This window comes from Macaca thibetana, chromosome X, assembly GCF_024542745.1.
Source record: "Macaca thibetana thibetana isolate TM-01 chromosome X, ASM2454274v1, whole genome shotgun sequence".
Lineage (NCBI taxonomy): Eukaryota > Metazoa > Chordata > Mammalia > Primates > Cercopithecidae > Macaca > Macaca thibetana.
This window is the reverse complement of record NC_065598.1, coordinates 24,170,867-24,192,872: the sequence shown is the minus strand read 5'-3', so window position 1 is coordinate 24,192,872 and position 22,006 is coordinate 24,170,867. Positions and strand designations below refer to the sequence as shown.

The window sequence follows — 22,006 nt, the reverse complement described above, 5'->3', positions numbered from 1 at the left end:
TGAGCTGTGATTGTGCCACTGCACTCCAGCCTAGGTGACACAGTGAAACCCCATTTCAAAAAACCAAAAAAAGAATAAGTCAGAACTTCAGAGACAAAGAGCCAAAGACTGGGGACTTCACACACACTTTATTCCCTATCAAATTCAATGCCTCCAAGCATACAGATATTACATGCCTTCTTTCAGCCCAATGTCCCTATTATGACACTCACAGATGTTGTGAGTCAGGAATTTAGACAGAACGCAGAAGGGATGGCTTATCTGGGTCTCAGCTGGAAAAACTCGAAGGCTGCAGGTTGACTAGATCTTGGGTCTGGAAGCATCCGAAGGCCCCTTCACTCCTAAGTCTGACGCTTGGGCCAGATGACTTCGCAACTAGGATTGCACATCTGAGCAGCTTGGGGTGGCCTCTTCCTGGGCTCCCTCACATCACGGCAGCCTCGGGCTAGTTGGATCCTTCCATCACTTCAGTGAAAGACAGCAGCCGCATGGCCTTTTATGACCCAGGCTCAGAAGTCACACGGCTGGCCTATGTCTAACACAATCAATTAGGCTAAGTAGCCAGGGCCTGCCCAGACTCCAGAAGGAAATTTCGACTCCCGCTCCTGACAGAGAGGTGTCAAGGTCACACTGTAGAAAAGTATCCTCATGGCCATCTTTGGAAAATGTGATCTTCTCTAGGATGTTAATGGGGGGTTGTAGATGATTTATTGCTAAATTATATTTTAAAGCACTCTTCTATGGACAGTCAGGTTTTGTCTCAAGGTCAGAACAAAGGGTGGCCCTTCTGTCTACAGACTTTTAGTTCATTCTCCTGTTTGCACCCAGCCAGCCTTCCTGTCACTCCTGCCCGCTACTGGTCTACTGCGTTGCTGAGGTGGGAGTCTCCTGCCCCCCACCCTGGGCTCTGCAGCACCATGCTCAGCAGCCGCCTCTGCTGCAGTGCCTTCTGAGAGTGTTCTAGACCCGAGAGTTGTCCAATACAGGAACCGGCAGCCGTTACGAGAAATTTATTTTTTTTTTTAGTTTTACTTTTTTGAGACAGAGTCTTGCTCTGTCGCCCAAGCTGGAGTGCAGTGGCATGATCCCAGCTCACTGCAACCTGCTCCTCCCAAGTTCCAGAGATTCTCCTACTTCAGCCTCCTGAATAGCTGGGATTACAGATGTGCGTCACCACGCCCGGCTAATTTTTGTATTTTTAGTAGACACAGGTTTTCACCATGTTGGCCAGGCTGGTCTCGAACTCCTGACCTCAGGTGATCCACCAGCCTAAGCCTCTCAAAGTGCTGGGATTACAGGTGTGAGCCACAGCGCCTGGCCCCATTAAGGGAAATTTAGAGGTCCATTTTATTTTTATATCAATGATGAATTCCCCAAGGGTAATAACTGTATCATGGTTATTAGGAGAATGCCCTTAAGCTGAGGACATACATACTTAAGTATCTAGGGGTAAAGAGGCATGATGTCTGCAATTTATTCTCAAATGCTTCAGCAAAAAAGCATAAAGCATGTGTATGTGGGGTGGGGGGAATAGGGAAAAATAAAGCAAATACGGCAAACTAACTAATAAAAATCTTCCTATAACTAGAATCGTTCTATTCTTTAAAAAAAAAATACAAAAATCTCATACAAAACATGCTACTATATGCAGAGCTTCCTAATGGGGTCTGATACCTGTGGTACCCTTCATGTAATGATTTTTGTTCTTCTGATAGGAAAAGGGGGTACCAAGGTGATTGGGACAGAGTTCTTAATCAAGGTAGTAGTCCCTTGATCCTCTCTCTCTTTAGAAATCCTGTTTGTCTGCTCTTTTGAAATATATATCTACACAGATTAGTGAGAAAACTGCTGCTCTGTATAACAAAGCCAAAGCAAGCTGTGAATGGATTTCTCTGTGGGCCCAGAAGTTGTGCCCTCCGCTAGGGCAATGCCCTCTGCCACTGCCTCGGTCACTGAGTTCTATGAGTTCTACGTCCTGTATCATGATTGCTCAAAAGATTGAAGAGTCCATTAGTACAATACCTGGTACATTGTAGGTATTCAATAAATATTTCCTGGCTGGGCACGGTGGCTCACACCTGCAATCCCAGTGGGAAGCCAAGGTGGGAGGATCACTTGAGCTCAGGTGTTCGAGACCAGCCTGGGCAACATGGTGAAACCCCATCTCTACTAAAAATACAAAAAAATTAGCCAGGTGTGGTGGCACGTGCCTGTATTCCCAGCTACTTGGGAGGCTGAGGCATGAGAATCGCTTGAACCTGGGAGGTGGGGGTTACAGTGAGCCAAGATCATGCCACTGCACTCCAGCCTGGGCGACAGAGTGAGACTTTGTCTCAACAACAACAACAAAAATTTCCTGGTTGGGTGTGGTGGCTCACACCTGTAATCCCAAAGGGAGGCCGGGGTGGGAGGATCACTTGAACTCAAGAGTTCGAGACCAGCCTGGGGCATATGGTGAAACCCCATCTCTACAAAAAATACACAAATTAGCCAGATGTGGTGGTGTGCACCTATAGTCCTGGGTACTCAGAGGCTGAGATGCAAGGATCACTTGAGCCCGGGAGGTCAAAGCTGCAGGGAGCCAAGATTGCACCACTGCACTCCAGCCTAGGTGACAGAGTGAGAGCCTGTGTCACATACAAACACACACACAAAAAAAATCTCTGATCACAACTGAAAATTAAAACACCCAATAAGTTCAGTTACAAAGTTAACATAGCAAATAAAATTCAGGGGTTCAAGATAACATTTGTAGGTAATGGTAAATCCCTCTTACAGGTCAATTCATTCTATATATTTGGTTAAGGGTATTCAATCCTTAAGATCATGAGAAGAGCCAAAAGGGAGGTAGGAAGACAATAATACAGTGGCAGTAACAGTCAATATGGTGTGTCAGGCCAGAGAGTGGAAAAGAAGAGACATGATGTGTTCAGAACAGATGTCACAAATAAAGCTGTGACCAGCTGGAGCATGTGAGTAACAAGCACTATGCAGCCAAAGCCGCCATGCATCCATATCAACCTAATTCCAGAAGGGAGTTTAAAATCTAGTCCTAATGGTAAATTGGTGAGTTACAGGATGCCTTGTTGTCATGGAAGCAGGAACAGCTAATGGTCACACTGTACTCATATTTGAGGTTAACTGAGGCAAATTGTTTAGTTAGCCATCACAGTGATCAAAGAGAATCCAAAGCAAGTCATACTCAAAGTACAAAAGAGCTGAAAGTGCTATGTTTCTTAGAAAATGATCAGTTTTATACAACTGAGACCTTCAGCCAACAAACTTGAAGATAATTAACATTCAAGGTTAAGAGCTCCCTACCCAGTTTTTATTCTTAGCAGAAAGCTGACTTCATCCAGGAAATGCTGTCACTAACTTCTCACAGTAAATTCATAACCAACATCTACCAAGCACCTATCATGTGCTATGCACTATGCCATACGTTCTCAGTGTCATCAATGCAACCATCCTATGATTAGCCACTAGCATTTCTATTTTGTAGATAAGGACACTGAAGTATAGTGGGATTAAGTGATTTGCCCAGGTTCACGCTGCTGGTAGGCACCAGAAATTAAGACTGGAGTACAAGTCTGCATATACTGCTTCTCATATTCCCAGAGATGATAATGCAGACTAACAAGTAGCGGTTTTCAGAAGTAGAATTATTTCATTGTAAGTAAGTGGAGTATGTATCAATCTGATAGTTCTGAAATAATAAAATTAGATAAGCATTAGATTATACCATTTCCTGATTGTGTAACAGAATAAATTTAGACAAAACCTCAGCATTGCTAATAGAGACTATATTTGCTATAAATAATTGCATTGGGGACAATGGTATACTATGTTAAACTGAAAAGAGCATAGGTTTAAAAGCTCAATCTTGCTTGTAATCCCAGCACTTTGACAGGCCAAGGTGGGCAGATTACTTGAGGTCAGGAGTTCGAGACCAGCCTGGACAACATGGTGAAACCCCATCTCTACTAAAAATACAAAAAAAATTAGCCAGGCGTGGTGACAGGTGCCTGTTATCCCAGATACTTAGGAGACTAAGGCAGGAGAATCACTCGAACCTGGAGGAGGAGGTTGCAGTGAGCCAAAGATCACACCACGTACTCCAGCCTGGGCGACAGAGGAACACTCTGTCTCCAAAAAACAAACCAACCTACCTCATTCTACCTGAATTTTAACCACGGCTTTGCCCCTAACTTTGCTTAGGTAAGAGACTTAAACTATCTAAGCTTTACACTCTTCATCCAAAAAATGGAAACACTTACTTTATGTGGATGCGGTGAGAATTACAGCTAACTACTATTGTGTTTAGCAGAGAGTGGCACACAAATGTAAGTTCCCTTGGCCTCATAAAAAGAATAATTTCTCGTTCCCTTTGGAAGAGGTGGCCAAGATGTTATACCAACAACTAGCTGATGATTGGGACAGTCTCTTCCTTACGTGGGGCTTCTACTTTCTCATGTGTAAAATTGGGAAAATTACGGATAATCTCCATATTAGTTTGTTCTCATGTGGCTAGAAAGAACTACCTGAGACTGGGTAATTTATGAAGGAAAGAGGTTTAACTGACTCACAGTTCCACATGGCTGGGGAGGCCTGAGGAAACTTACAAGCATGGCAGAGGCGAAGGGGAAGCAAGCATATCTTCACATGGTGGCAGGATAGAGACAGCAAAGGGTGAAGTGCTACACACTTTTAAACAACCAGATCTCATGAGAACTCTCTCGTTATCATGAGAACAGCAAGGGGGTAAATCTGCCCCCATGATCCAATCACCTCCTACGAGGCCCCACCACCAACACTGAAGATCATAATTCAACATGAGATTTGGGTAGCGACACAGAGCCAAACCACATCACTCTCTAAGCTCAAGTTCCCAAAGAATTAGTCTAAGAGGCTAAGATTTTTATTTGTCTCTCTATACAGTTATTTATCATACACTAACCTTGCCTACTAATGTAAATTCTAAGACAACTCTGGAAAGCAGTGCTAGGAGTAAACAGCCAAGGAAAAAAGGTGGAAGTCAAGAAAAAGGCGCTGGGCGCGGTGGCTCACGCCTGTAATCTCACCACTTTGGGAGGCTGAGGTGGGCAGATCACAAGGTCAGGAGATCGGGACCATGGTGAAACCCCATCTCTACCAAAAATACAAAAAATTAGCCAGGTGAGGTGGCAGGCACCTGTAGTCCCAGCTACTCAGGAGGCTGAGACAGGAGAATGGCATGAACCCGGGAGGCGGAGCTTACAGTGAGCCAAGATCACGCCACTGCACTCCAGCCTGGTCAACACAGGGAGACTCCGTCAAAAAAAAAAAAAGAAAAAGAAAAAAAAAAAAGAAAAAAGGTATGCACATTTACATTTTGTTCTTCTCTTCGTGATCTCCATCCAGAAAGCCTCCAACAACATTTCGGATAAAGGACAATTGGGTTAACAAACCTTACCTGTTCCCAGAAACCACCCTTATTTCAAAAACATTTAAGGGAGAGGTAGGGACAGCAGAAAAGATACCACAAAATCATATGATTCATCCTTCTGGCTAGCATATATAAATTTATGTATTTGTCCCAGCTTCTCATTTATCTATGAGCTCCTCAAAGGCAATGACTATGCCTTGGCAATTTCCCAGTGCTTCTTAGTTTCCATTTCATTCCAAATCCAGAACTTTCAACTAATGCTGATGGACTCCAGAATGACTTCAGTGTTAACCTTTGGCATCTCACTTACAGACTCCATCCCCTAAAGTGGTTCATAGCTCTTGGGCAAAAATTTCACCAGATCTAACACTGTGGTTTTAACTCTGGAAGACTATTGTTACACAATCGCCTGGGTAACCCAAAAGCACCAGCACCTAGACTCCTACCCGCAGCGATTGATTTAATTGGTTTATGTGGGGAGCAGGTGTCACTCATTTTAGGAGCTCCCCAGATGATTCTCATGAGCAGCCAGGCCTAAGAACCATGGACTAGCATCTAATCATAGAAAATTCAGTGAGGGTAAACAAATCAAAGAACTCAAGCCCAGACAATGGCTATTAAGCATCCCCAATTTTTTATTTACCCATGTACTGTTGTCTTTATTTTCAGCTTTGAGTTTTATTTCAGCCTCATAGGAAACTGACCACAAACATCTTTGTACTCTGTAAGAGACTTTTCAGTGTCAGCTCTCTTTTTTCCTTTTCACTTTTAGATGATCTTAAATGGGGAAGATAAAAACTAAACAAACTCGAGAAAGAAACGGCTGTGCTTCAAGATGTGGTAATGCTTGAGAGGTGGTGACAATGAACTCGATGGTCCTTTCCCCCAGTTTGTTTTGCTCACACACTGCGCCCAATCCCTCACTTACTTTCTCTGCTATAAAGAGGTGGTAAGACGATCAGGCAGGCAGACACGTGGCTCTACTATCTATTATATGTGTGAGTCATTTTCTTACCTGCTCAGAACTTCAGTTTCCTAATTGGTAAAATGGGCATGGCTGTTGGGAGAATGAGATGCTATCCTATTTTAGTTGGTAAGTACTCAGAAGTGCTAGTAGAATCTACTGAATCTTTTTCAGGTGCCATATAAAGTCTTTTTTTTTTTTTTTTTTTGAGATGGAGTCTCACTCCATCACCCAGGCTGGACTGCAGTGGCACGATCTTGGTTCACTGCAACCTCTGCCTCCCGGGTTCAAGCAATTCTCCTGCCTCAGCCTCCTGAGTAGCTAGAATTACAGGCAAGTGCCACCATGCCTGGCTAATTTTTTTTTGTATTTTATTAGACATGGGGTTTCACCATGTTTGCCAGGCTGGTCTCAAACTCCTGATCTCATGTGATCTGCCTGCCTCGGCATCCCAAAGCGTTGGGATTATTATAGGCGTGAGTCACTGCACCCGGCCAAGAGTCCATTTTAATTTCCTTCTCCAATAGCTTCCCTGAAGTCAAGCTCAGGTCAAATAAACAGGAATAGGAGTATGTAGGCCAGAGATAACAGGGTAGAGAATATGTAAGGAGCTCTAACAAAAGAAGCAGTACCCTGGCCATGAAGGGCAATTTCTAGAGAACAGGAGACTCCCTGAGACAAGCAGCTTCCTCCCAGAAGAGTCTATTACAAATAAAGTGCTCACACGAGCACATTACATGACCAATGCAGGAACAGTAATATAGCAATAACCACTTTGCTTTCTATTTAACTGCAGAATCAGGAGGAGAAATTAACCAAAGTTATACAAAATCCACAGGCAGGTATTAAGAAATATCTGCTAGCAAGTTTAAGGAAACATTATACCCTACTAGAACAGATCCAAGAAAAGGTTCAGATAGAAGCCTGAGTGTTCTCTGGTCTATGAAAATGTAACAATTGTGGGAAAATATATGTAAGTTACAAATTTCAAAAGGCCCTACTGTTTTCTGGCCAGCAACACATGGCGAAATATTTAACTTCATGGTGTGGGAAAATGTTAGAGAGATGATAATTTCTTCCCAACAGTGAGACTATTATATACTGACCTCCATGCCCTGGTAAGAGAGAAAGCAACACTGGTACAACTCAAATGGTTAAGTAGAATCATAGATCAAGTCCAAGAATGAAAATAAAATCACAACTGTTTAGGTGACCCTTAGGGAAATAACATACCACTGAGTTAGAACCCTAAGTATTCAATTAGCGGGAATATAAATGCTGACCTGTGCAAATGTAATCGTTTACTATAATTTTTGTGCCATTCATTATGACAAAAGGTATAATCTCAGAGTTAAGATGAGACAATGACCAAGAACGGGGTTCTCCTTGAGGGATATGAAGGACATCCACCATGGGTCACAATCAAACCCAGCTCTCCCATGAAGGCAAGTAGAGTGGTAAACTAGCCTCCCTGCCATAAAAGCGAAATAGGCTAACTGAAGATACTTCAACGCTAGTTTTTCCTTTGTTTGTCTGTTTGTTTGTTTGAGACAGAGTCTCGTTCTGTCACAGAGGCTGGAGTACAGTGGCAAGATCTTGGCTCACTGCAACCTCCACCTCCCAGGTTCAAACAATTCTCCTGACTCAGCCTCCCGAGTAGCTGGGATTACAGATGTGAGCCACCACTCCCAGCTGATTTTTTGTTTTGTATTGTATTTTTTTAGTAGAGATGGGGTTTCACCATGTTGGCCAGACTGGTCTCGAACTCCTGACCTCAAGTGATTCGCCCACCTTGGCCTCCCAAAGTGCTGGGATTACAGGTGTGAGCCACCAAGTCCGGCCTCAATGCCAGTTTCAATGCCAAGTACATGACAAAGATGGAAACCCTAGAACACCATGTAACCCACCCACAGTTCCCTTAGCACACTTTTGATGATATGCTATTCAAGGTGTACAATGACTAATTTATCAAGAAGAATTAGTACACAAGAAAAGCAAAAATTATTTAAAGTGTAAAGTAATAAATAAGGAACTGCCCTCACCAAATTTCAACATAAATTACAAAGTTAAAATGTGATATTTAGTTAAAATCAGAAAAGTTGCCGTGTTGACTAGAACCCACAAATACAAACCACTCTGAGAGCTTAGCATATGATCAAAGAGAAACAGCCAAGATAAAAGAGAAACAGCCAAGTTTCAAGAGAAAAACTTGAGGTCTTAATAATTGTTGGGCAACTTCACAGTAGAACAGGGTAAAAACAAGTTAGCTACAAAGGCTCATCAGAAAATGGCAATGGATTCCAGAGAGATTTAATAACTACTTACAAACTCTGCTATAGGTGACAAATCTGACCATGATAAAAGCACTGTAAATGATATAGGTGATACTGACCATATGAAAACACAGACTGTGCACTAGATAAAAAGGAAACCAACATACAATGTTAACACATGTAAATATATGGGCAAAGGCGGGAAGGGCTATCACAAAAAACAGATGAATTACCTATATTACAGGTAATATAGCAATTCTTTCCAAATGTCTTCAATTTTATACTTTGATAATTACTTTGCCAAAGGAAACAATACTTACACAGCACAATAGCTTACTATGCCAAATATACACAGGAATTTATGCAAATGATAAAATCTCCAGATTCTGGTTACAAAATGGCCAATAGCACTTTACACAGAACAAAAAGCAGACAAAAAAAAAAAAAACCCAAGCAAAGGAAAAAACACTTTTCATTCCTGTGTTACCTATGATGCAATTAAAATCATAAAACCTCATTTTGGCAGGGTTACGGAGAAACTGATACAGTTAAACTTTGCTGACAGCCCTGGATAAATTAAAGCTATAAAATGTCAAAGGTTTTCATATGGTAATTCCACTCTGAGACAGATATCCTATAGGTAAACCACCCGATTACCTGGAAAAGTCTTCACTACCCCAAAAGTCACACTCCAGATAGCCAAAGTTTATTGTTAATAGCATACAGGAGAAACAGAGCTTTACCATTTAAATGGACATTAAAACCAATCACTGCTCAGTTCTTTAAAGAGGGAACTGATTTGTCTTAGAACAGGGATCAACAAACTTTCTGTACAGGACCAGATAGTAAACATTTTTGGCTTTGTGGGCCATATAGTCTCTGTCAATACTCAATTCTGCTGTTGTGGATGGACAAAAGCCACAAACAATATGTGATGAATGGGCATGGCTGTGTTCCAGTAAAACTTTATTTACAAAAACAGGAGTTGTCAAAACCCACAGCGTGCAACACAAAGAATGAGCCCTAATGTAAACTATGGACTTTAGGTGATAATGATGGGTCAATGTTGGTTCATCAATTATAACAAATGTCCCACACTGGTGCAGGATACTGATGGTGGCAGAGACTGTGTTTGGGGGTGGGGAGGGGTTCTGTGAGCACTCTGTACTTCTGCTCAATTTTGCTGTAAACCTAAAACTGCCTTTCAGTATTTCTGGGGGATTGGTTCCAGGATACCCTTGGATATCAAAATCCATGGATACTCAAGTCCCTTACATAAAATGGCCTAGAGTATTTGCATATGACCTATGCACATCCTTCCATATACTTTAAATTATCTCTAGACTAGTTACAAGGCCTACACATCATTTCATTTACATGGATTCAACATAGTATTCAATAGGAGGCAAATTCAAATTTTGCTTTTTGGAATTTTGTGGAAGTTTTTTTCTGAATATTTTCTATCTGAGGTTGATTGAATCCATGGATATGGAACCCACAGATACAGAGGACAGACTGTACTTTTTAAAAAACAGTCTATTAATTAGGAAAAAAAAAACAGGTGGCCAGCCCTCAGGCTATAGGTTGACATTCTTAGACCAGGGTATTCCTAAAATAAAAGGATTTGCCCAACTCTAAAATCAGATCACCATGGAAGTAAAATAATGGAATGCCTATATATATAAAGGAAAAGAAAAAGCAGTGATATTTTCAGATTCCATCCAGTAACAAAACCAAGGTTTCCCAAATCTTGCCAACAGTCTGATCAATTTTCCAAAAGCTTAATGGGAGGAAACCACCCAACTATCAATAGGTCAGTAACTGCAGCTGTCTCCACTTTCAAACGCACACAAAACGTAAGTGCTACAAAGACAGTGAGGCCAGAGCTGTGACTTTGGTGCCTGAGAGCTGCCCCAGAGCCAGGTAAACCACGTCATGTTAAAATGCAGCCTTATCAGATCTTAAAGGCCCAAAAAGCTCTCACTTCCTCCTTCTTTCCTTCCTTTCCTCCCTTCTTTCCTTCCGTTTCTACTTCCCTCCCTCCTTCTTTTTTTGAGACATGGTCTTGCTCTATCATCCAGGCTGGAGTGCAGTGACACGATCACAGCTCACTGCAGCCTCAACCTCCCAGGCTCAAGGGATCCTCCCACCTCAGCTTCCCATGTAGCTGGGACCACAGGGGTGCACCACTAGGCCTGGCTAATTTTTTTTGTAGAGACAGGGGTCTCACTGTGTTGCCCAGGCTAGTCTCAAACTCCTGGACTCAAGTGATCCTCCTGCCTCAGCCTCCCAAAATGCTAGGATTACAGGCATTAGCCGCAGTGCCTGGACCAATTCTTTATTTAAATTTAAAAGCTGGTCAAGATGCAATAAGCCAAGTTAGATATCTTTACCCTCAACTAAATTTTTCTCTTCCCCTTTACTTTGGAATAGTTGGTTCCTTTCTCCAAACAGGTTGGTCTAATTCCTGGTGACACCTTGTAGTAGAAAAACTACTGCTTACAGGAAAAAAAAAAAAATCTGTCATTTACATATGTAAAGGTACAAAATAAACACACTCAGAAGCAGAACAAGATTGTTTTTCCCTTTTCCTAACATAATTTTTTAAAAAACCTTTTCATTTTCTCCAAGAACGCAATCACTGTTGTCCCCAGTGGTGATCAGACTTCGAGGAACAAAATGACTTAAAAAAACAAGACTTTGCAAAGGGAGTCATTTGGAACCAAAGTATCTCCAAAGTATCTTAAAATACTTTCTAAAGGAAAAGAAGATGGCTGGGCCCTTAAACTTTAAGAATAGTAAGAATGGGGAAACTGGCCGCTACCTTCTAAGAGCTAAAGGCTCTGAGGTTCACAGAGCCAGTGTGATTATGACAGAAATCAAAATATGAAGTTTTGTAAAAAGATGGCAGGGCTGTCAGACAATCTGCTTTCTGATGGTTTTATTTGAGAGGTGCTATATTTACATGTGGGGACACTATGGAAGTTTAAACTTGGCTGGGCACAGTGGCTCACGTCTGTAATCCCAACATTTTGGAAGGCAGAGGCAGGTGGATCACCTGAAGTCAGGAGTTCGAGACCAGCCTGGCCAAGACAGTGAAACCCCGTCTCTACTAAAAATACAAAAATTAGCCAGGTGTGGTGGCGCATGCCCGTAGTCCCAGGTACTCAGGAGGCTGAGGCACGAGAACTGCTTGAACCCAGTAGGCGGAGGTTGCAGTGAGCCGAGATGGCACCACTGCACTCCAGCCTGGGCGACACAGTGAGACTCCGTCTCAAAATAAGTAAATAAAATAAATAAATAACCTTATATAACTGACTAAATGAAAGTGACATAATGTTTAATAACCTCAATATGGAGTCAGGCATGCCATCAGTAGTTGCCATTCATGTAGCACCCACTCTGCAAAGCAAGCTGAGCTGAGGAAGCTGTGAGAGGTTACAAAGAAGAGGTAAGTGCCTGTCCTTTGGAAAGAGACAATGAGGATAAAATCTAAGAAAAGGAGGCAGGAGCAAAATCTCTTTAATGCAAGTGTGGCTGTGCAAAAGTAACTGGAAAATCAAACAAATGGGAGGTCAGTCCGCAGGGAGGGGACAAAAGTGGTTAACACGGGAACCAGAAGCCGACAGGGCGAGACTGGAAGATGAAAAGCAAGTCCAAAAGAAAATGTGAATCATTTCCTACCAACTCATTCAACATTCAGAAGGTTCTATCTTTATGCCATAATAGTCCAACTTCTCCTTTTCTTATATAATTAAGAGAATTTTTAATTTATCACAACTGCTTAAGGGAAAGAGAACTCAAATTTGGGCAAATATAACAAGGAGCCACCATAATATTAACTGCCAGTGAAAAACAATAAATTGATCCAAAATTCCAAAGAGGTTTACAGAAAAAAAATATGGAACAAGACATGTGAAAGTTATATTTAAGGAAATAAATTCAGGCCAGGGACAGTGACTCATGTCTGTAATCCCAGCACTTTGGGAGGCAGAGGCGGGTGGATCACCTGAGGTCAGGAGTTCGAGACCAGCCTGAGCAACATGGAAAAATACCATCTCTACTAAAAATACAAAAATTAGCCAGGTGTGATGGCAGACGCCTGTAATCCCAGCTACTCGGGAGGCTGAGGCAGGAGAATTACCTGAACCTGAGAGGCAGAGGTTGCAGTGAGCCAAGACCACGCCACTACTCCAACCTGGGCGACACAGCAAGACCCTGTCTCAAATAAGTAAGTAAGTAAATAAATAAATAAATAAAATAAATTCAATAAATGTTTATTCTGAACATTAAAATGTGATGTTTTCACTGCTCCCAATAAGGAATTGACATATATTTATCTGAAGCCACACTGTCCAATAGAAATATGTGAGCCAGGCCGGGCACGGTGGCTCACGCCTGTAATCCTAGCACTTTGGGAGGCTGAGGAGGGCGGATCACCTGAGGTCGAGAGTTCAAGACCAGCCTGACCAACATGGAGAAACCCTGCCTCTACTAAAAATACAAAATTAGCTGGGCATGGAGGCGCATGCCTGTAATCCCAGCTACTTAGAGGCAGGAGAATTGCTTGAACCTGGGAGGCGGAGGTTGTGGTGAGCCAAGATCGCGCCATTGCACTCCAGCCTGGGCAACAAGAGTGAAACTCCGTCTCAAACAAACAAACAAAAGAAACATGTGAGCCATATATATAATTTAAAATGTCCTAGTAGCCACAACATAAAAAAGAAATAAAGTTTTTGATAATATTCCACTTAACCCAACATATCTAAAATATTACCATTTCAACATGCAATCAATATAAGATGTACTGATATTTTACGATTTTTACATTAAGTCTTTGAAATCCAGTGTGTATTTTATACTGAAAGCACATCTCAATTCAGAGGCTAAATTTCTATCAAAAATAATTGACCTATAAAGAGATTTCATAAAATTTACAGGTGATAAAGTGGGTTTACATATCCAAAATATTCCACACAGATGTAAAAATTAACTGAATCAAGTATCCGTTTTAAATTTAAATTGAGTCAATTCAGTTTTTCGACCACATTTCAAGTGCTCAAAGGTCTCATAGCTGACAGGTAGTGACCCATATGGGACAAAGGTCTATAGAAATAAAGTAATAACTATAAAGATAACCACTAGAACCAAAAATTCAAGCCTAGCTATTTATTAAAATAAATATGGCAAAACAAAGCAAATATATAACATAGGAAAACTGAGGTATTAAAAACAGAAAGCAACAGAACATTACAAATGTGGACCATTACAGATGACAGATCTATCATATCAGTAAGTATAAATAGGTTAAACTTACCGCATGAAAAAGATTCATTCACAAAGCAAAACCCAACTTTACACTACATTTAGAGACATATTTAGAGCAAAGTAATTCAGAAAAACTGAAAATAAAAGGATGGCAATGCCATCCCAGGAAATATAAACAAGAAAATAGGGAACTAGATCTCAATGTCAAATAAGGATGAATCCAGGCCAAAAAGCCTTCAACTAGTAAAAGGGCAGCACTCTAATGCTAATGGGCATATCTCACAACGAGGACATGAGTTAATAAGCATCAAACATAACACTGATAGTCATAAAGCAAAATCTATAGGAGCTATATGGAGAAAGAGAATCATTATTAGGAGGCTTTAACTTCTCTTGTGTTTGATCCATGACAAATCAGGTGGATAAAAAAAGTAAAGTTACACAAAACCTAAATTACATCATATTACAGAGCTGATATATCACACTCTGCAACCTGAGAAGAGAGTATAACCTTTTTTTTGCTGCCCAAAGAACACTCACAGAAAACAACCATATAATGAGCTTCAAAGTTAACATCAATAAATTAGAGAATAATTCAGACAACATTCTGTAATCACAATGCAACAAAACTAGACATAAATAAAATTAAAATACAGAATGCATCTTCACTGGAAATTTTTAAACTCCCTCAAACAACTCTTCATTCATAGGAAAATAAAAACCTGAAGATGCAGAAGAGCTAAGAGAAAAAGGACCAAATACACACACATCAGCTGCTAAAGCAGTGCTCAGAGGAATAACTAACCTTAAACACTGAAATAAACAAAACAAAGAAGAAAGCATTTAATTTTATTTTCTTATACTTTAAGTTCTGGGGTACATGTGCAGAACATACAGGTTTGTTACATAGGTATACACATGCCATGGTGGTTTGCTGCACCCATCAACTTGTCATCTACATTAGGTATTTCTCCTAATGCTATCCCTCCTCTACCCGCCAACCTCCTGACAGGCCCTGGTGTGTGATGCTCCCCTCCCTGTGTCAATGTGTTCTCATTGTTCAACTCCCACTTGTGAGTGAGAACAGAAAGCACCTAATTTTTAAAAGAGCAAAATAAACCTGAGATCAGAGGGAATTATTAAAGTTAAATCAGACAATAAACTAGATAACAAAAGTCATAAAACTAATAAATCCAACCAAATAAAAAACAACTAACTTAAGAAGAAGGGGGGACAAATGTCACAGGGAAAATTAAGACTGTTCAATGACAACTATCTCAGCTATCCAAACTGACTTAAAAACCTCAATGAGTAGGATAATTTTATTTTATTTTATTTTTATTTTTTTTTTTTTTTTGAGATGCAGTTTCACTCTTGTCACCCAGGCTGGAGGGCAAGGGCATGATCTTGGCTCACTACAACCCCCGCCTCCTGGGTTCAAGCAATTCTCCTGCCTCAGCCTCCCCAGTAGCTGGGATTACAGGTGTCCACCACTATGCCCGGCTAATTTTTGTATTTTTAGTAGCGATAGGGTTTCACCATGTTGGCCAGGCTGGTCTCAAACTCCCGACCTCATGTGATCCACCTGCCTTGGCCTCCCAAAGTGCTGGGATTACAGGCGTGAGCCACCGAGCCTGACCAAGTAGGATAATTTTCAAGAAAAATATATCAAAATAGACTCTAGAAGAGACAGAAAATCTACAGAGATCAATAACACAGAATAGAGAAAGCTGTCAGAGAGCAAAATTCCCCAAAACATACAGGTTTAAACACTTTCATATGAAGTTCTACCAAATCTTTAAACAGATAATTCAAAAGATAAATTAGTCTTAGCATAGAAAAAGAAAAAAATTTATCTTCTTGAAAACAAAAATTTATCTTTTTGAAACAACCATGACATTGATAAGAAAATCTAACAGACCACACATACAACATCTACAGACAAACAGCACATGGATATCAATAAAACAAACCCAGGAGTTCATCATTCTATTCTCTCTACTTCTGTAAATGTTTAAGGTCTAGAGATCTATTGCACAACATGAAGAATATATAATAGATAATAAAATTGTACTGTATATGGGATTCATGCTAAATGAGTAGATTTTAGCTGACCTTGCCACAAAAATAAAAAAGGGTGACTAAGTGAGATAGATATGTTCATTTGTTTCACTGTAGTAACCTTTTAACTATATGTATCTCATAACATCATGTTGTATACCTTAATTATACACAATAAAATTTATGTATGTATTTACCTATAAATGTGCATCCCCCCAGGCTGGAGTGCAGTGGCACAAACACAGTTCACTGCAGCTTCAATCTGGGCTCAAGCCATCCTCCTGTCTCAGCCTCCTGAGTAGCTAAGACCCCAGGTGTGTGACACCACCACTCCTGGCTAATTTTTTTTTTTTAAGAGACAGGATCTCGCTATGTTGCCCAGGGCTGACCTCAAACTCCCGATCTCAAGCCATCGTCTGTCTTGGCCTCTCAAAGCACTGGAATTACAGGCACCCGCCTAAGTTTTTTTTTTTTTTTAATTCCATAATAAAAAACTAAAATAAAGACATCTTTAATCAAGGAGAAAAAAATTCTATCTAGATATACCATTTTTTTTACCAATCAAAAGTTTGACAATAATGTGGTGAAGGCGTAGGAAGATAGGTACTCTCAGAAACTTCTAGCGAGGGGGAAAACAGACAACCTTTATGGAAAGCAATTGACAATGTTCGTCAAAATTACAAATGCACATACCTGCTGATGTAGCAATCTCACGTTTAGGAATCTGTCCTATATATAAACCCGGACATGCATGAAATGACAATGCGTATAATAATTCACTGGAGGGCAGGTTGCCATAGCAAAGACTAGAAACAACCTATTAATTGTAGCCATCAATAGGGAAAGTTGGCTAATAAATTCTAGTACATTCATATAACCAAATTCTCAGAAGACATAAAAAGGAAAAACAAAGTTCTGCAGGTACAGATATACAAAGGTCTGTTTCTAAGGTATTAAGATCAAAAAACAAGGTACAGACAAAGGTATAAACTGTCATTTATGCAAAAAAAGGGGAGGCCAGTGGGCACAAGTGGGAAGTAGGCTTTTCTGTGTCCTTTTGCACCTTCTGAATTTGGAACCATGTGGCTGTAATCTTAGGCCCAAAATAAAAATCTCATTTTTAAAAATGCCACCATTTGGAATGTACTATTGCCATTATAAATTAAAAATCCATTTAGAACACTTGTTATTCTTGCTATATTTGCTAACTGTGTGGCAGGCTATATTTCAAGTCAAGATGGAGTTCAAGAAACTTTCATTATTTTAAAAAGCATAGAGAAAAATACTGCACATAGATGAAAGGGGGCCAGTAGATCAGACAGATCATCTGATTAATGATGCTTAACCCTGGATATGCTTTAGAATGACAGGGGGATCTCCTAAAAATACCAATGTTCTGCTCTCCACCCCTAGCACCCCCAGATCATTTACAACAAAAATTCAGAGTATGAGGCCCTGGCCTGAAAACCACTCAAGTAAACGCTTCCAAACAGTGATTCAACAGAAGTCCAGTGGACATTTTGCTCCCCCAGGGGACATTTGGCAATGACTGGAGACATGTTTGGTTGTCACGACTTGGAGTGGGAGGTGCTCATGGCATCTAGTGGGTAGAGGCCTGGGATGTAGCTCAACTTCCCACAGTGCACAAGACAGTTCCTACCAAAATTACCTGGCCTGAAATGGCAAGAGTGCTGAGGCTCAGGAACCCCTGCTTTAAAATAAAATCACTGCTTCTGAAGTAACAACCAGTTTTAGCCTCCACTTTTGAACACGGGAAATAATCTCACTTACTGATGTGTGGTACATTCCCATAAGAAAGCCTATTTACCAAGGTTGTAACAAATTGTGTATATCCTATGTATCTCCTTTCTCTGGTCCCTGTCTAGTTACTCTAGTCAAAATGTATGTCCCATTTGTAAAGTACTCATGGAGAAAGGCATAAAGTTCATAAACTAGTAGCCTGTGGGCCAACTTGATCCATCCATCTATTTTGTTTATGCCAAAGTTATCTTGAAATATACTGAATTGGTGCCAATCAGCTGCCCCTTTGGAGCTAGCCATATACCAGGGATTTGTCACAGTCCTCCACTCGTTGGCTTCATTCACTTATCCACTGCCCGCTACCTGGCGCTTTCAGCGTCTGAGTTGGCCCTCTCCTGCAGTTTTCTCTAATCATACAGGGGCATGTAGCCTCTTCCCTCCTCCTCTCTCCTCACCTTAAAAATATCCCACACCCATTCTGAATTCTCCAACTCCCACATTACTTGCCAAAATAGAACTGCTATGAAGAGACAGAACTAAGAGAAAAGTAGAAGTAGAGATGGACTTTTTGCAACAACTCCCTTCTTTTAGTTGTCCTGTCATTAAAGATAGGCTGATTAGAACCTGATTCATCTCTGGGTGTTACAAACTAGTCTTGTCACTTCTAGCAAATTCCACTACAACTATATCTAGCACTTGAAGGAAACCCTTAAGTTATTATGCTTCTCTCATGACCTTAGTGAATCCCTCCACCCCTCCCAAAATAGATCAGAAGACTTTTATAGGAAATATCTATCAAAAGATTTGGTAGTTTTCTTTTAGAAAGTTCATGCCTTCTCCTTTGAAATCACAATCGTAGAGTGGTGAGCTGTGCTTTTAAAGATCGCCTGATACAATCTACTCATTTTATCAATGAGGAAAATGAACCCCAAGTGAGGTTTGGTCACTTAGTCAAGGGCACATTCTGAGCTAGTGGCAGAGCCAGAATTAGAACATTTGTTTCCAGATACTGGCCCCACAGGTTTTCCATGATAACAATATCCTCCACTGTGGTTTTCCTACTCACATAACATCCTTGCCAAAATACCTATTAACACGGGTAGACACTAGCTGCTATGGAAATCAACTAACCAAAATTTTGGCTGGCTATTGGAGCTATCACTTAAACTTTGAGGGGGGAAGAACTGGGCGTTTCTGGATTCCTTTTGTTCCTTTTATTGTGAATTATCCTGTCTCAGTTTACACTAATGAAAGGCTGATACCTTCAGAATCTTCCCTAAACCTAAAAGATGGAAAACGTGCCTATATTTATAGCAACAGCAACACTTTCTAAACTCCAAAGTCAGAAACTGCCTCAAACCTCTACAGTTCTCAAGACGGTAAGTAAAACTACCAACAGCTTTTGGGAGTGAAGTTTTAAGACACAAAGATCAATGTCTCATTGAACTTTGACTTTCATCATCATTCTCTGGCAAATTGGTTTCTAAAATTTTAATTTGGTCTCAACTTTAACCTATTCCTCTCTTCCTATCCTAGCTTTTCAAAAAAAAAAAAAGTATGGACATCACTTTTTGCATATCAGGTCTTCCTCAAATGTTCTACCTCCTTGGCACTTTAGTTTTTATGCCCAACTGACACTATCACTGACACCCTTGACATTTACACAAAATTCATTAAATTAACAGACACCCCACAATTTCCCCTCGAGAGCTTAGAACATCTTTGCTGCTGGATTTATTTTCCTTCAGGGATGCTGAGTTCCATTCTGATACCTCAATGCATGCGTTTTACTTTTAGGTGTTTCACAACCAGCTCCTTCGTTTTCTGGGGAAACATGATCCAGTTAACAGAAGGTGGTGGAATCTATTCCCATCTCAGCTAGGCCTGAGGCAGGCTGGGAACCCGGATCTTCTTTGGTCCCACCTCAATCCGTGAAAGCCGCCCACCAGCCCACCGGACGGGGAAATGTGGGTGGGACACCAATGGAGAAGAGAAACGAAAGGTGCTGGCACTAAAGCCAGAGTTGTATTAGACCCTGCTCTGATGCTACGAACCCAGGCGTCCGCTCTTCCCAAGCACCTAAGGCGTCTGCAGTGCAGGCCTCTAACTGCTTTAACATAACCTGATGAAGACAACAGTTCGAGTCCTGCCACTCCAGCCACACAGCAACACCTTAGAGCAGAAAAGGGAAAAAATGCCGTTGCATAATTTATTCAACCTCAAGGTATTTCTAAACAGTTCTTACCCAACCAAAAAAAAAAAAAATCTAAAAATAAAAACATTAAAAAGCCACCCACGTCTCGTTCTGAAGTTTTAAGGGCTGTGAGGTTTGTGTCAAATAGATGTGAAGCTAACGATGGCAGGTTTGGGGAGTCTCGCCTGCGATGAGGGTCCTGCAATGAGACGCCGTTTCTGTGTCTCTGGGTAAGTCCCAGGCTGGGTGCGAGGGGGCCAGGCCCTGCCCCTCCACGCCCCGAAATCCGAGCCTCAGGAGAGCCCCCCGGATATCCCCTAGCCCCGCCTGCGGTTCCCACGGACTTTACCCCGAAGCTGCGGAGATCTGGGGTGGCAGCCTGAATGGCGGCGGCCCCGGGCCCATGGGAACCCTTGGCCTCGTACTCACCGAAGTCCAGGAACTGTTTGATGGAGAGCGGCGACGGCGAGAAGCGCGAGTAGCGCTCGATCTGCTTGGGCACCGGCTGCTTCAGCAGCCACCGGAACAGCCGCATCCTCGCCGAGGCGGCGCACAGACCAGCCTAGACGCCCGGGTGGCCGCAAGGGCTGGCGCAGCCAAGCCGCAGGGATAAGGCACGTTTGCTAAGCGCGCACCCCGACCTCGATCTCGGCCTCGGTGCCGCCGGTGCAGCCGCCGCAGCAGCAGCAACAGCTCCCGGACCGCGGCCGGCCGCCCGCGGCTTCCCTAGGCTCCGCCTCGCTGGGCGGAGTCGGTTGCTGCACGTACGCGGCGCGCGAGGGGCGGCGAAGAGCGCGAGGGGCACGCGGCCGCGCGCGCCCTCCACTGATTGGCCGCCGCCGCCTCTGTGACGTTTCTTTTTTTGTCCCGGCGCGGCGCCAGAGCCCCAGCTCTCTGGCTCGTGGAACTCAGCCCAGCCCGGCAAGTGCAGCCGCTCTCGGCTCCGCCCCTGGCTGAGTTCTCCACTGCCGAAAGGTAGCCGAGGTGCCTGCGGACTGGGAAGAGGCCGGGAGACCGGAATCCGATCCTCCGAGCTGCTCAAGACCCTTCTCAACCGCAGGCGCCTTTTCAGGGAGGAGGACTTGCAGTTCACTGCGTCTTGACACTTAGATTTTACGGCCTAACTAGACTCTGTTTCATGGCCCAGCCCCACCCCCACCTCCCTGCCTCACTCCGGAGAGAACACCTTTGGAACACCTTTGGACTGGATTGTTAGGTCGCTGATTCTCTTTTTCGTGGCTCCTTGCCCCTCCTTCCCTCACAAGATTAAGTCACTAATTGCATTTCATGTCTCCCCCCCACCACCGTTGGACGGGATCCATTGTGAGGTCAAGGGTCACTAACATCCCCTACCTCCCCAGTGCCAGTGGACAGGATAATTGCAAGGTCACTGACTCTGTTTCATACCTCCCCCCACTACTACCATTGGAAAGGATCAAATGTAAGGTCACTGACACTTTCTTTCATACGCCTTCTCTACACCACCACCATAGGACAGCTCCCTTCACGCTTCACCACCACTTTTGGACAGGAGTCTATGCTTACACAGTGTTGGGTATTGTTTATCTCAAGTGAACTTGAGAGCCTGGCATGGTGGCATGCACCTATAGTCCCAACGACCCTGCAGGTAGAGGTGGGAGGATCACGTGAGCCCAGAAGTTCAAGATCTGCCTAGGCAACATACCCAAACCCCCCTCTCAAAAAAAAAAAAAAAGTGAACTTGAACTCAGGGCTCAGTATATGAAATTGTTATTTCCTATTATGAGTGAATAAACTACCGCTTACTTTAGCCATTTCCACCAAACCTTTTTTTTTTTTTTTTTTTTTTTTTTTTTTTTTTTGCAATGTGTAAATATAAACATATGTAACTAAAAGGACAGGAAGAATGTTCTTTAAGGAAAGGTACAAATGTGACTGGAAACCACTCCTCAGGTCTCTGATTGGATTAGTTTTCTCACTGTATGAAATTATTGCTGGGTAGCTATTTAGCTTTTGTGCCCTCAGTGGATGTTTATGCAACCAATTCTTTGCTTAATAAAATAGTTGCATCTCTAGTCTGA

At 42.1% G+C, this 22,006-nt stretch overlaps 1 protein-coding gene across 1 annotated transcript in view; it reads right to left on the bottom strand.

Moving 5' to 3' along the window:
- PDK3 (pyruvate dehydrogenase kinase 3) overlaps positions 1-20,716 on the bottom strand; it is an 80,406-nt gene extending 59,690 nt beyond the window's left edge. The window contains exon 1 of the mRNA XM_050777370.1: positions 20,376-20,716. Coding sequence (XP_050633327.1) covers positions 20,376-20,481 — 106 coding nt within the window. The 5' untranslated portion in view covers positions 20,482-20,716. The remainder of the gene's footprint in view (positions 1-20,375) is intronic.
- Positions 20,717-22,006: the final 1,290 nt, after the last annotated feature.